The sequence below is a fragment of the Scatophagus argus genome, chromosome 1, assembly GCF_020382885.2.
Source record: "Scatophagus argus isolate fScaArg1 chromosome 1, fScaArg1.pri, whole genome shotgun sequence".
NCBI classification, from domain to species: domain Eukaryota; kingdom Metazoa; phylum Chordata; class Actinopteri; family Scatophagidae; genus Scatophagus; species Scatophagus argus.
This window is the reverse complement of record NC_058493.1, coordinates 23815862-23831891: the sequence shown is the minus strand read 5'-3', so window position 1 is coordinate 23831891 and position 16030 is coordinate 23815862. Positions and strand designations below refer to the sequence as shown.

Sequence of the window (16030 nt, the reverse complement as noted above, 5' to 3'; positions counted from 1 at the left end):
TTATGTCACTGTGAATATCTGTCTGACATGTCAGTGGCAGAAAAACAAAAACACACTCGCAACATAATCACATCGTCGATTCAAGCGCCGCAGCCGTGTAACAGCTCCACCCAAACTATCCTACCTGAATGTGTCAGATCCTCATCTGGAACCTGGAGATCGGAGAGCCGGTGAAAATGATCGACTGCCACACTGACGTCATCCTCAGCATGTCCTTCAACACAGACGGCAGCCTGCTGGCCACCAGCTGCAAAGACAAGAAGATGCGTGTCATTGAACCACGCTCCGGGGCAGTCCTTCAGGTGAGGGGGGGCATTTTTTTGAGAGTGTGAAAGTACAGAATGTACAGCACTTTAAGAGAATAACTACAGCTTGGAAAAAATATAATCTACTATGACTGATGCTAATGAGGAAAATATACAGCTTTTGGTCATATATTACTTTGTTGTTGTTCAAAATGTATAGTATCTATGTACACTATATAGACAAACGTATTGGAACAGCGGCTGGCTTTAAGAGATTGGGAGATTAAGAGATTAATGTTTCAGCATACCAAGACATTTTGGACAATGCTATGCTTCAAACAGTTTGTTGAAGGCCCTTTTCTATAGCAGCATGACTGTGCCCCAGCGCACAAAGCAAAGCTCCATAAAGACATGGTTGGATGAGTTTGGTGTGGAAGAACTTGACTGGCCCACACAGAGCCCTGACCTCAACCCCATCCAACACCTTTGGGATGAACTGGAACGGAGATTGTGAGCCAGACATTTTCAGTGTCTGACCTCACAATTTCCACTCCATGTTATTATATATATTAATATTAATATCTATGTATTCAGAATGTGGTCTCGTGGTCAGATGTCCCAGTACTTTTGACTATATGTATGAGTGGCTGGCCAAATGTTTGTGGACACTGTGGTCTGGAGGTTTAAATTCAGGGGAACCTACAGCATACAGTGATATTGAAGGCCAAATGTGCTGCAAGTGATTCCAGCTTTTTGAGAAAAAATGGGGAAGGTGCAGTTCTATTTCAGCAAGACATTACCACCACACACAAAGTCCATAAAGAAACTATTTTCCCAGTCTCATGCAAAATAATTTGACTGGCCTGCACAGAGTCCTGACCTCAATCTCATGACACATTTTGGATGAACTGGATCACCGACAGCGAGCCAACATCAGCGTTTGACCTCACTAATGCTCGTATGATGAATGGGAGAAAATCCTGCTGCTTGATTCCAAAATGTTGTGGAAAACCTTCCCAGGAGAGTGGAAACTGTTACAGCGGCATATTAATGCTCATGGTCTTGCCATGAGATGTTTAACAATCGCATATTTGGTCTTGAGCCCTTTAAGGTCATTGGACAAATTGCAGTTCTGTGTGATTCTATTTTACAAAAGCCAAAATTTTGATCAAATTAATTTATACATAGTGCCTGTAGTTTACTTAATAATTTTACCACTTTAACCCCTTTGACCTCGATGATCTTGCTGCCTGACCACCATGAAATGGTTCCTGATTAGAGCCACGTGCTGCAACAAGCAGACAGACAAAAAGGGTCAAATCATGATAATGTTTTGTAGCTGAAATACAGATTTGTTTCCAGATCCCAACAGAGGCGTGTTGTTGACTGTGGTATTTCGCCTAAAAAGTGAATGAGTTATAATCACATTGATGCTGGTGTGCAACCCTTGTCAACAGAATAATTGAAATGACTTTATGATATTAATATATTGAAGAGATCCACCTTTATAATCATGCACTAATTTTAAAAAAAAATCTAGGTCAACACGAGTTGTCACATCCTTTCTCTGTGCTGTCACAATACTCGCTGTGTCTTTGTGTCCACCAGCAAGCCAGTTGTAAGAACCACCGTGTAAACCGAGTGGTGTTCCTGGGCAACATGAAGCGACTGCTCACCACAGGGGTTTCTCGCTGGAACACCCGGCAGATCGCTCTCTGGGATCAGGTCAGACAACACCTCCATATGGCTCTTGTCTGTAATGCCAGAGTGGGTGGAGCAAGTCTGTGTGTTTAATTCCCTGCGTGTGTGTGTGTGTTACTCTTCCCAGGAGGATTTGTCCATGCCAATTGTGGAGGAGGACATAGACGGCCTCTCAGGACTGTTGTTTCCCTTCTATGATGCCGACACACACATGTTGTACCTGGCAGGAAAGGTCAGCGCTGACCCTTACTGGATCACAACAAAGATATTATGGTTATCATGACACAGCGTGTGACTTATAATTCTCTAAATTTCACTCTTGACTCAGTTTTGCATCTGAATCTACTTTAAGGTTTAAAGAATGAACAATACATGTGCAGAATGCAGGACAGTGAGGTTTTCATTTTTATGAATAATAATGTAACTTAATGAAGAGATGTTTGAACACTGAAGATAAATTTGATGTGTCATGTGTCATCAAATATACGCTTGGTCAAATAATGTCTATTTTTTTTATGCCTTATATTTGACACCGAGCCATTGTTCACCGGCCGTACTTGAGTTGTTCACACAGGTCCTGTTTCAAACCTGACATTCACTTCATGTTATTAAAATATTCTAGAGCCATCAAATGTGATGTGGTTGAATCTTAAAGTAGCTGCTCCTTTACCTGTGATGTAACGGCGACATTCTGGTGCCCTGATAGGGGGACGGCAACATCCGTTACTTTGAGATTACCACAGAGAAGCCGTACTTACAATACCTAATGGAGTTCCGGTCCCCGGCCCCACAGAAAGGACTGGGTAAGTCATTTGTTGATCAGCGATATATGATCTGCATGGCTGAAAGGAGCAAAGTACCACTGAAACAGAGTATCCTCAGAGTATGTTATGAGCTGCACCAACCACACGCCTCTGGTCGTGTCTGCAGGTGTGATGCCAAAGCATGGACTGGATGTGGGAGCTTGCGAGGTGTTCCGCTTCTACAAGTTGGTCACCCTGAAGGGTTTGATTGAGCCCATTTCAATGATTGTGCCAAGAAGGGTGAGTGAGGGAATGAAATAATGTCATTAGCTGATTCTGCTCTGTTCTTCCATTCTTCCCAGACTTTCAGATAATCAGTCTCGACAAATCAAATCAATAAATGGAGAATGTATGTGGTGTTTCCTGGTTTACAGTCAGACACGTACCAGGAGGACATCTACCCCATGACAGCAGGAACAGAACCTGCGCTGTCTGCCAGTGAATGGCTGAGTGGCATTAATAGAGGTAAAGAGTTGGGTTCTTCTTTCTAACAGGAATCGGTACATTTTGCCCAGTATAAACCCATGTTAGGCACAGATCATATCCTGCATTTGGTTCTGTGAATAATATTTGAAGATGAAAGCATGATGATGATGAAATACAGTAAGTAACTGTGTCTGTTTTGTTGTGTTCGTCGCTGCCAGCTCTCTCACATGCTGTCACTGAACATATGGCTTGTATTGTCACCAACATGGTGCACACTCCCACAGATATTTCCCTCTTAGTCAAGATCAGACAACTTGAACTGAGCTCTGATTTGCATTTTCACTGGGTCTTTAAATTATCTTTCAGCCAACTGAACATAAAATACAGAGGGAAGGTAGGTGGGAGGTAGCAAGTGTATTTTTGGTTTTCATATAATGCTTACTAAACTTAACAAACTCAGACATTAATGAGGAAAAACTCCAGATTCTAGTATGCAGACCAGTTAAGATGATCACAAGACGAGTACATATGGATGTCCCAGTCCTGAAAAGCTGTCACGATTAGAGTTTAGACCCACCAAGTTGAAACCACATGGGGCAAGAACAGATTTCCCGTGGGGATCTGTGAAGGACTTGAGTCTTTCTGTGTCTTTGCTCCTTTGTGCAAACAGACCCAGTGTTGATGTCCCTAAAGGACGGTTACCACCGGCCAAACCAGTTAGTGTTCAAAGCCCCAGTGAAGGAAAAGAAGAGCGTCGTAGTGAATGGGATCGACCTGCTGGAGAATGTACCACCCAGGACAGAGAACGAGGTACGTGCAGAACTGATGCACAGCTGTTTCTCTGTTAAATGACATAAAAAAATAATTCTAGGAAACCATTGCAAGGGTTTTTAAGGAGTCAGAGCACTACAAGTTATTATGGAGCAAAGTTGAAGTACTGATAGCAAGAAGGTTGTAGTATTTGTTCTTGTTGTGTTCCTTTGATTTGATTTTACTGTATGTTATACATCACGAGTACATCCTGTCTGTGGGAATGTTTTCTCCCTATGGACCCAACAAAGAGGAGCTTTTACAGCTTATGAGAATCTAAACTCTACATGAGCTGGACTGACTGGTTCTTTGGATGGTTTATAGTCAGTTGACTTGATGGATAAACGCATTATGTAACAACCCAATTAGGTTTAAGTTTTGTTTTCTTAAACGAACCACTCAAGTTCATTCCTGATCTTGGAAACAGAAGTTGACAAGGCGAGTGGTTCTCAAAATGTGGTCCAGGGACTCTCAGGGGTCCATGAGGGGGTTCCAGGGGGCCCCAGCAAAAAGGGAAATTATAGGGAAATTATTCATTTTCGTTATTATTCCCCTGCAGAATGTGTGACTGTGTGTGTATTTTGGTCATGGGTTTCATACACTTGAAATAATTAAACATCTAAAAGCAAAATTCTTATCAGATTGGGTACCATGGGTCAAAATGTTCTCAACTGGGGTTCCACGTTCTAATTTGTGTCAGTTTAGGGGTTCAAGAAAAGGTTTGAAAACCACTGGAAAAGACAATCTCAATGTTGGCTTGGTAGCTGTTCTGGAACTTACAGTATCAGTATACAGGTTTTAAAAAATAAACAATCTGCACAATAGGACTTCTTGCAGTGACCACTAGCTTTTCGTGCCTCCATGTTGGAGTGTATTTGTTACATGCACGAGTTTTTGTTTTTCTTTCACGTAGCTCCTGCGGATGTTCTTCCGGCAGCAGGATGAGTTGCGGCGGCTGAAGGAGGAGCTCACCACCAAGGACGTGCGAATACGCCAGCTGGAGCTCGAGCTCAACAACCTGAAGAACGTTAGCCCGAACAACGTCTGACCTCTCAGCCTTCTGGACTGGCAAAGCTGCTTCTTTTGCCCCCCAATTCTGACCTCTGATCAGCTTCTGAGCCCTCCCGTCCCTCTTTTTTTTTTGATATGTCACACTATATCACAACTTCATTCCTGCAGCCCTGCATAGTACACACAATATTATGATAACTGTTGGATAAGGTCTTAACTGGTGCAACTACTACAAAACTGTAATAATGACAAATGTGATACGTAATAGAGGCCAAGCAGCGTCCACTGATTGCCACCTTAACAGAAATCCATGATTGGGAGGATCTGAGATCCAATCAAATGAGGTATTATCTATGTATTTTATTCTTGATTGAGCACAATCTCAAGTGCTGTGATCAGTTATTGCATATTTTCTGCCAGATTTCCTGTGTGCTTGTCTCATCATTCATGCGACAATATGTTGATCACCAAATCATCTTCAAGTTCTCATTTTTTGCTGAGGCAAAACCGGAGGATAAAAAGACTGTCACTGGCTCCTATTTTTCGTCCCCAAGGCCTTAGACCCTGCTGCAGACACAGATTGCAGCGAGCTGCAGCATCCTCTCAAAATGGCTGACGTGAAGTGGTTTCGTAACCGACAGGCGAGACAAGCTTTTGCAGACATGGATCACATTTTTCCACAGAGCTGCTTTCCCATAACTTGTTTTCTCACCTGCAAATGTTGCTGGCTGTAAATTTAGTTCACAATACTGACCTATAGCAACACAAATCCAGCCTATCTTTCCCAGGAAAGTGGTTAGTTCACTTTCAGTATTCTCAGTCTTTATTTAAATAGTGGGAAAGCAGCTGAGGAGACATGGGTCCAAATGTGGTGGACTTTCGAACACGGTCGGAAGGGAAGCTTTGCTGGATGTAATTGGTTTTCAGGGCTAATTTGGAGTATGGGGGTGTAATGTACAGTGTATTTGCTTCTATTTATTGGTCACACTTTACCTTTCTAGCTAATAACGTGTTTGTTAATCCCATTGTTTTTGTATGATGTGGCCACGCAAGTAATGATTGTGACGCTTGATAGACTTTGCTGAATGTTTCTGGTTGAAATGGTGCGAAATGGTGAACTTGTGAAACTGTACCTTAAATGGTATTAGTTCTTGGACTCCAACAACATAGCTTCAGATAAGTTATAAAAATGTACTCTTGCCTATTCCTAACAGTGCAGAAAACTGCAATTATAACCATCCTTTTTACATTTAAACTAAGTATATCACTGTTACTGAAATGTGTTTACCTGTAGATGTGTCATTCTGCCTCCCCTTCTGCACTTGTATCATCAACAGACTTTGGCTGAATTGTGGTTTAACTGCCTATTTTCTACCGCTGAGCTGTTAAAAGAAGTGAGCAAAGGATTAATATTTGACAGGCTCGACTATGCTAGTCAGGTTCAACCAGTTACCAAAACGATTCTGCAAAACATGCCTTGCATGTTTTAATCCAGGCCCAGTCATATTTAGCCTTGTTTATAATTTGGCTGCAGGGAGAGCAAGAATCAAACTTGTACCTCAAGAAAGTACAAAGTAAGTTAAGGACTGAAGGTCACAAGTCAGGTCTTCCCTAATCACATCGTAGTGGTGACATAGAAAGGTCCCAAGCTTTTATTATTTTAATATTTAAATAAAGTTTAAAGAATCGGAGAGAAAAAAAAACACACAAAGTCTTTAAATGGAGATGTGACCCACTGACACATTTATAGTAAATGTGAATGTTTCTTGAAGGAAAAATAAAAGTCTACAGTGAGAGTAGACAGGGAGGACCTAAGAGAGATGGATCATCTACAGCGGTGAGACAGGTGAAGTCGCAGGAGGACTAATATCAACCACTAACCGTTCATTTCTGGAGAGGAAGTTTTAACAGGACCGAAAAGCTTTCATGCTTTTAAAAAGACAGAAACTTTCTTTGTACTTTGACCTTGATTAACTTTATTGTGAAACAAGTACACATCAGCCTAAATTAGCTTAGTTTGGTCTGTCAGTCTTGTTCAGTGTAGTTAACAGTATCACATCTCATTCCTCTGAAATACGCATCCTGAATCAAGTTCCCGTATGGAGGGAAAGCAAATACTATAACCATGTGACCTTTGACTGGAATTCTGCATACACTTTATCATTTGGCTTAGGTGTGTTGTACAAGGACCACAACAATTCAAAACATATATAAAAGGGATTTATTGAAGTGAATGGGAGGGAAAAAAAGCAACAATTTGGCTGATGACAGTGGCTTTAACGTGGAGTGAAAAATCACTGAGGTAGGCCAATTTGACCATGACGTAGAATAGTGAAAACAAACTGACCTTTTTCCAGAGTTTACACTTTGAAACAATAAAATTTCAATGCACATAAGTTGCAGTTGTAACCTCCATTTATATCAAGCACTTCTCTACACTACCACCACAAATTCAAACATTGCCACCTGTGTGTCACAGAAAAGAACATGGAAAAAGCGATAATGAGTTCTGACGTTGAACGTTTCCCTTTATGGAAAGATTATGCATACAAAGTTATGTTCAAATCCAAGAAATTTCACACTGCGTATTTTAGATAAAGCAGCATACATATTTAATATCTTATTACAATTCATAGTTTCACCTCAGTTGTCTGTTCAATGTCTGCCGTCATCAAAGAGAATACAAAAAAATAGATTTGGTCATTATTTACAAGAACACGTAATTTCCGAACTATCAAAGCTGAGGGTTGAAGGAGGAGGAGCAGCTTTGACAAGGGCAGACATTTTTTTGCTGTGATTTAAAAATATGCCCTGTGAGGGTCACACTGTGCATGTTCAGACAGAAGTTTCACACCCGGACAGCAGAGAATATTGGCATACTGGTGACACTACAAATACATAACTTACATTTAAAAAAAAAAAAAGAAAAAAAGTACAATGCAAAAATAAGTTTAAGACGAGGAAAGGACAGCCATACGTGAAATCCAGTAGTTGACTTTAAAATGTATTAGACATGCACTCTTTTTTTTTTTTATTTCATTTTGTTTTTCTTTTGAAGAAGGGGGAGGTCTTAAAATACATAAGTCATCAGAAACTGGTCTTACGCAAACAGTGAGAAAACAAAAACATTTCTTAAAAAGGTTTGTCTTTGCTATTATTTGATATTACAAAATCTGTGTCCACAAAGTAGATAAAAGTGGACCGTAAAGACTGGAACACAGGAGCATCAAAGGTACATAAATTTAACTTATTTCTCCAGACAACCCCGTCTACCTGACTGGCCAAGAACAAAAACCACTCCTACTGCAATATGAATCTGGGGGAAAAATACGTTGGGAAGTGACTGGGAGATACAAGTTTAAAACAGTTCACGACTTAGCTTCAGGAAGACTCTCAATCGTCTTCGTCTTCCTCCCCTTCTTCATCCAGTTCCCGTTTTCTCTTCTGACCTCGCTCCTCTTCTAGAAAACAAGAATCACGCTTAAAGACACAAACACCAGAATCTAGCAAACAAGCGTTTCATGTTGAACTTCTCTTTCAGGTATATTGCGTCATGATGACAGCAATGCTGGCTCAAACTGTCTGCAATTTTCACAGTACGAGACAAATTTACATCGCTTTGTGATGGACAATAAAGATTTTCTGAATCAGCCCAAGTCCAAAATCTGTACTATGTACTTATTCTAAGCAGGTTTAGAGTATGTAGAATATTTACATTGGAAAATGTTTAAAAAATGAATGCAGAAACTTAAGTGCAATCGGAATCGAACTCCATGAACAAAAGCGGGTTAGTTTTTGGTAAAAACGTTTTCCACAAAGTTTGAATGGGAGTAGAAGTCATGATTTGATTTCCTTTTCACGGCGCACATCAGAGTAACAGTTAAAGGTTTCCTGTTGAGCAGTGCTATGGAGAAATGTTTTCACAACAGGGTCCCTCTTTTGTTTGTATCATGCACACACGTAGGAGGACACACATGATCGGTGCAATATACGACAGAAAAAAAAACATACTTCCTGTGTTGAATGCAACGCAATACAAACTCCTGTCGCTGGTTTTTGCTTTTCTGCTGTTGCTGCTCGACAGTTTGTGGTGACAATTTGCACAGAGACTGGAAATGCACCAGCAAAAGCAGTAAACCAGTGAACAAATGTGGATTCGATATTTACAAATGTTTTGTATGGAGGGAAATGCATTCAACACGTCTCTTGGCCTACTCACAACACTCAATGTGAACATAAATGAGAAGAAAACCTCACAGGACATCATTCAGTACGTTGATTTCTAGAATCCAACAAAACCCTGAAAGCATGTACGATGGATCTGGGACACAGCTTCTGAGTTAAAGTCAGCCACCCTTTTACTCACCCTCATCCTCCTCATCGTCAACCTCTCTGTCATTCAAATCTTCCTCCTCTTCCTCCTTTTTTTTATTTTTTAAAGACAAAGCAAAGTTAGTTTGGTTATTTCAGATGGAGCTTTTTAAACAAACAACAGAACGCAAATCTAATTTATTCTCGGCCCACCTCTCCACTGAGGTCCTCCTCCTCCTCTTCTTCATTCTCCTCTTCGTCTTCCTCTCCCTCTTCCTCCTCCTCGTCTCCTGGTGCTGTATCTTCATCGTACTCCTCTTCGTCTACATCTGGGTGAAACCGCTCGGTGGTTAGTTATTAGCCAAATGTCCAAACGCCAACAGTAACAAGAGGCCAAAAAGAACGCCTATCCACCAGAGTGTATTTGAAGCACTTTGGCTGCAGCCTCAAACTTACCGTCTTCATCATCCTCGTCATCATCCAAGCCCTCTGCGTAAACCTCAGCGTCTGAATCGGGTGCCTCTTTGTCGTCTTTGTCATAGCCGTCCAGGTACGTGAGCTGGGGTAGTAGCTTGAATACGTTGTCTCTGTACTCATTCAGGTTTGTCACTTCACAGTTAAACAGATCTAGACTTTTCAGGGTCCCCAATTCTTTCTGTCAAAGAAAAACCAAGTTTGATGATAGTACAGCCAGCTGCTTTGTATACTGAGCGCTTTTTCACACAAGTCTTTTAAGAGTCTCACTTACCAATGGTTCTATTGTACTGAGGTCTTTAATCTTGTTGCCACTAAGGTTGAGATGCGTGAGGTTGGGGCATTTCTCTGCCAGAACTTCCAACCCTCCTGAGATCCTGTTATCGCTGAGTTCAAGCTGTTGATCAATTACACAATCAAAATATGCAAAACCTTGGAAGCCTTAAAATCTCAGACTTGTTTTAATGTAGAAAAACACCCACCTTTTTGAGTTTATTTAGCTTCGGCAAGTGGGCAACTGTCGTCAGTCCAACATTGATTGTGCTTAGAAATTCCAGCTCCTCAAATTCATCTGTTAGACCCTCGATCTTGCCTTCATTTGAGCGACAGTTGTCTAGCACAAGTTCTTTGACCTGTGGGACAAACACGCCTCTGGTCAACATTTGTCAAAATTTTAAAATAGTTAAAATATATAAAAAGAAATGTGATGTAGTATGATACATTAAATCAACGGTGTTTCTGCTTTTGGGAAGCCATTCAAGCCCTTTTCCTGACTAGGCTTCATATTTAGTTAAATGTTAACTCTTAAATTAAATCGAATTAACTCCACTAATTTAACCTAAAAACCTTATCTCCAGTCTATGTGGCTTATGGTGTATTTTGTGTGCTTACGTGTTATGTTACCATTTTTTTGTCGCTTTATTCATTTGTTCCACTGAGAGGGACAATTTTTAAGACTACTGCATTTGTTTGACTACTTTTTGCTTTGCAGTTTAAGTTTCCCCATGCAAAATATATAATCGCGATGTAAAATATAATCTATAACTACAGGCTAAATAGTTCAGAAGTATGCATTTACATTGGCTTCAGTAACCAAATTAGATCACTGAAATTTAATACAAAGTTAGATGTGATCCTGTAATGTATAAATAAAATTCTGTTGCACAAGCAGTTTTATTACCTACCTAATTCAAGAAGAAATTTTAAACACAGCTTTTAAGCACAGCACACAACTTTCAAGTTAAGGAACTATTTCCCTTGTGTGGTACTGCTATTTTTACTTAAAGGCATACAACGCAGGATGTGTTTGTAAATGCAACATTCTCTCTTCAGAATCGCTAACGCCCAAAAACGTCCCGAACACATCAAAAATAATAAGAAAATACAGACAAAGGACAGGTTCTCCATCTATAAAGACACCGTGACACGCTTCTAGTGGGTTTTAAGTGATAACCGAGAGCAATTATTTTTAAACGAGTGTTCTCCCATCAACACAGCCTTTCTTTAACAAACTGGAAGCCATGTGCAAGCGCATTTTGGGTCAGCGCACTGATATTTAAAACAGTCTGATATGCGGTCACGGCTGTACGGTTATCAGATATTTTACCGCGGCCTGGAACGTGACTCAGCCAATCAGCAGCAAGGACCGGAACTACAAAAATATATATACACATATATATAGAAAATACTGTTAGACGGTAGATCCCAACGTTCCAAGTATCGCGATGCGTTGGCTCTCCTTTTCATTACGTAAATATCATATTTAGCTACTTTCTGATGTTAAAGCGATGTAGCGCGGCGGTTTTTGTGCGTTTGTTTTTGCTGGTTGCCGAGTTAAAGTGTAACAAGAGACGTGTGTGAACGGTTATGAGCGGCGCAGCTGCACATGAGTCAAAACAAGTCGGGAGTCAAACAGACCTACGAGTCGTGCACAGGGTCATTTGTGAGTAGGAGGGGCAGCTGAGGCAGATTAGATAGCTGCCAGGCAAACGTTTCATTGTTGCTTGTGCTAAACAGTTGTCGATTGGATTTATGGCGTGTATAGGCTTCTATTAATAAGGTATGATGAATCGTTCGTCGCCTGTGTCGACTGAACGGGATATTCGGCGTATTTCGAAATGCCTTTGTTTCTCGGTAAAATGGCGGCTTGTCCTATTTCTGGAAAACTAGAGCAACAACGCGGCTCGACAGTTTGTTTTCATTATGCCTCCCGATCTCTCGTCAAAAACGGCAGAGTCTCGATGAACCCACTGAACACCCAGCAGTGACGACCCCGGTGTGTTTTTGTGTTTCGTGCCTCCGTGTTTTCGCCCTGCCTGGCTGGCTGGTAACGGTCCACGCAAGGCGCTGCTTTCTTTCGGCCATCTGTGCGCACTGTGGCTCCTGTTGTTGCACGGGCTGCAGTCTCGCCAGTGTAAGCTGCTCAATGTTTGAACGCACTTCCTGCAGAAATAAACGAGTTCGACCGGACGGTTTCCGAGGCTATAGACGCAAAATGCAGCTGTAAGGGGGGGCAATTCGAGGCTGTGATCTTTATGCATCATTGATAATGTCATGACTTTGAGTATCCGCATCCTTAACGCGCCAAGTGCACGGCTTAAAATGTTTAGGTAAACGCATTTCCCCGTCAAAGCATGCAGGCAGCACACCAAACAACGAGTAAATAACAACAAAACGGATTTTAAGCGAGAAGGGGCTGCGTTCGTAGATCAAAAGTTACAAATATGGCTTCTCATACTGCTTGCCTTGTTTATACCGCTGGCATTAAAAAAAAGCTGTGCTGCATTCTCAAACTGCACATCAAAAACGTGATGTTAGAGCCGCACAAAAGTTCGACCAGCGTACCTGCGGCACCTGCCAACTGTAAACACGTTCCCCACGATGTGACCCGACGTCTCCATCACCTTTTAACTTGTAAGAAACTTTGTATCTCCACGCCAAGACATCACACGAAAGATTCTCCATTAGCTGAGTGTGAAACACTAACCAACAAGAGATGTGAGGCCAACTTACATCTGACGGAGTGCGGTTCCGCAACTCTAGATGGATTCTTTTCTTCATGTCCATCCTTGATCAGCGCGCCCGTGATATGATACACACTTTTAATAATTACTGCAAATGCAACTAGCACCTCCAGAACAGACCGCTGTTGTTCATTCAAACTTGATCCGCTCGGTGGGCGGGATCACATCGCAGGATTGTCGTCACCGCCGGCCAATGGCAGGAGCCAAATAAAGAGGGAACGGATTTACAGACACGCAGGCCAATGATGCCGCCCTTATAAAACTGGGTGGGGTTTTGTTGTTGAAGTTTGGTTGTTTGTTAACTTAAGTTTACATGGCTGATATAATACTTCAATGTTTTACACTCAAATCCGTGCAGTGGGAGATGGGATGCCACATGTTTGTCAGTGCATAATTGTCACTGTTAAAGCTCCACCTCACCTGATTCCTTGTTTAAAGGTGGTAAATTATGCACAGCATCTTGTTTGATTTTTTTTTTTTTTTTTTTTTGGTCACACAACGACGTACACATGATACATTTGTTCCAATAATTGCCAAAAAGATCAAGGCCAAAAGAAACCAACACGATCACAAATTTAGTCCTACGTGCAACATGCAAAAAAATAAATAAATTAAACAAACAAACATAAGATGCTCAAAAATGAAATATGCCAGACAAAAAAAAAAAAAAATACACAATAGTTTGTCTGAAACTATGGAATATTGGATGAAGATGTGAAATCATTTAAAAAAAAATTAATGTATAACAATATTATTATTATAATATTTTTTGGAACTAAAAGTATTACTTCATATAAGTGGTGAGGAAAGCAGAAACAAAGTAAATGAGTTTAACAGTGAAGCAAGATAATAAAACTGCACTTTCGTGTTCAAAATTCTGCAAATTTTTAAAAAAAATACCTGATAAACTATTATGTGTTTGATTTTGAATATTTAATATGTTAGTTTTTATGTTGTACACAATAAAAGGCTCCTGAAACTTGCTCAGCTAACTTTTGGGATGCGGTGGACCTCATGAGGTTAACTGTGAGCATTGATCTTTCTTGTATTGACGGTTGAAGAGCTCAAGTCCTGAAGTTATAAAGACTTTATCCACAAGGGGGAAGCAAAGCTGCTGATCTGGAGTCAGTGATCATCGTTAGCGGGTTGAAATACTATTTTCAGCTCTTGGTATAAGTTTTTAAAAAATACCCGAAGACAGGTTGATGGTGGAAGGGGCTGTAATCACACTCCTGACACCACCAACTCGACAGTAACTTGTTCTAATGAAGCTATGTGTGAAAAGTAGATTAGTGGAGCGTTTGTCAAGTGGAAATACATGCCATTGGTTATCAAGAGGGAGCACCATCTCTCTCTGCATCACTGCCTCACTGCTTGCCCATGTAACCTAATTAGGGTGATAAATAACGTGCATGCTCATGATAAGGAGACGTGTGAGTAACCGCCAATAACGACATTTTTGCTATTTGGCACCCACATCTGAGGCCAATGTGCCCGTCAGTCTTGTGTCTGTTTCACTCAGTGACCCTAAACTACACATTAACTCCCAGCTTTGCTCCATTAGTGTCAAACAAGCTGCAGTATAAAAGCAGCGCACACGCGTCATGGGTAATGAGGCTGATCTTCACTAAGGGGAACGCCAGCCATTACACTTATACATATATTATTAAGCTGGTGTAACGGTGTTGATAGCTAATGAATGCAGTGCAGGATAGCTGCTAAATGTGACTTTGTCTCTCACTGACAGTATCACATGTAAACCGTGCTGTGAGTGAGTCTGCATGACATTAAGTATTCAACCCAGACTCCATCTTTTCATGGCCGCAATCTTCCCCCAAATTGAAATATTCCACATTTGCATCATTATGTACACACTCTCACAAAATGAAGTCCAATGTGTCTGTTGTCTTTTACAAGATCTTACATCTCGGTTTGATTTTGAAATAAATCTATGTGGGTTTGAACAAAGTTTGGCTGGACACCATGTGTTTACACCAACTGACCTACCAATGGGACAGTGGGAAGAAGAGGTTCATGTGGGAACATGACCACCAGGGGGCTGCTCTGTCCTTTAGCACCATGAGACTTCACCCAGCGAGAATTGACTGGGCATTTCTAAAAAAGCTAATGTTTATGGATGATTTGGAAACACATTCACAGTTTTTTCAAAGCAATCACCCAGACTAATAGGCCAGGTGAATTAGGGCTTCCTGTTAATTGCCAGACCATAATGGGTGACGCACTTACCTATAAAATCACTCTGCTGCTATTGCAACCAAAACCAGACCAGATCTAGTGCTTCTTTATTCCAGCTGCTGAATAACCTGCCTGTTTTTATTAATTTATTTATTTTAAGTGCAGCCAAAGCGTTCAGCAAAGAGTAATCCTTCTCTCTGATTGTGCCATCCACTGCAGAGCAATACTTTTCTTATAAGAGAGTTAATGCAGTGGAGCCAATAACAATGCATCTACCAGCAAGTATGTAGCAGTCTGCTGCAGATACAAAGCACCTCATTAGCTTTGTATGAGCTCCACTGAATTAGACCTTTCAATCAAATCCAGCAGGAGTGATATTGTGTTAAATGGTTTTAAAGTTGACTTTACCCAGAAGGGTAGCCAAATTGTCACAGTATAGGCACAATTCCACAAGTCAATTTAACTTGATATGCTTTAATACAAGTAAAATATGACTGGAAAATGTAAAAACTTGTTGGGTATACATTTAAGATGCTTTTACATTTTGAACCATATATCATATATTCTCATTCCCAGCATTTTACTTTCTGCCAAATCCCCATCAGACAGTAAATGACAGCAGTGAGTCCACATGAAGTTATCGTCTGTGACTAATGAGACCTCAGCCACTTAAGTCATCGTCTGTATTTACAACCGATGTTTTCCGTTCTGTCTCTCCAAGTGTCTGTGACACAGGAGTAAATCCTCCATCATCCATCCAGGGAAGGATCACAAAGAGGATCCTTCCCTGATTAATGACAAAACATTGCTCTGTTTTTAACTCTACAAACTCTTTAACTGCACCGTTTTGAATGTCATATTCAAATGAGTTCAGTGTTGATATTTAACATTTAGTCAAATACTGTAATTTGCGGTACTTCATTATAATTCTATTTATATTCCACTAATAAAAAGGGGGAAATGATATATTTCTTATAGTTTCTTATCGCACTAAATTTATTTGACAGCATTAGTTCCATGCAAAACATTA

The 16030-nt window shown here is 40.7% G+C and overlaps 2 protein-coding genes across 5 annotated transcripts in view; one reads left to right on the top strand and one right to left on the bottom strand.

Moving 5' to 3' along the window:
* coro2ba (coronin, actin binding protein, 2Ba) overlaps window positions 1-7392 on the top strand; it is a 42043-nt gene extending 34651 nt beyond the window's left edge. For all 3 annotated transcript variants that reach the window (XM_046393233.1, XM_046393225.1, XM_046393245.1), the window contains 8 exons: window positions 138-302; window positions 1854-1970; window positions 2074-2178; window positions 2653-2749; window positions 2877-2989; window positions 3124-3214; window positions 3846-3985; window positions 4899-7392. In XM_046393233.1, the coding sequence (XP_046249189.1) occupies window positions 138-302; window positions 1854-1970; window positions 2074-2178; window positions 2653-2749; window positions 2877-2989; window positions 3124-3214; window positions 3846-3985; window positions 4899-5033 (963 nt within the window). In that variant the 3' untranslated portion in view covers window positions 5034-7392. The remainder of the gene's footprint in view (window positions 1-137; window positions 303-1853; window positions 1971-2073; window positions 2179-2652; window positions 2750-2876; window positions 2990-3123; window positions 3215-3845; window positions 3986-4898) is intronic.
* On the bottom strand, window positions 7195-12997 carry anp32a (acidic (leucine-rich) nuclear phosphoprotein 32 family, member A). Of its 2 annotated transcripts, none has more exons than XM_046393382.1 (7): window positions 12794-12997; window positions 10264-10413; window positions 10056-10178; window positions 9764-9962; window positions 9521-9636; window positions 9363-9417; window positions 7195-8457 (listed from the first exon to the last, which is right to left on the bottom strand). In XM_046393382.1, the coding sequence occupies exons 1-7, from the start codon at window positions 12845-12847 to the stop codon at window positions 8390-8392; spliced, it is 765 nt and encodes a 254-aa protein (XP_046249338.1). In that variant the 5' UTR covers window positions 12848-12997; the 3' UTR covers window positions 7195-8389. The 2 variants fall into 2 exon arrangements, with proteins under 2 accessions (XP_046249338.1, XP_046249331.1); XM_046393375.1 differs by lacking the exon at window positions 12794-12997 and adding an exon at window positions 12626-12770.
* Between the last annotated feature and the right edge of the window lie 3033 nt (window positions 12998-16030).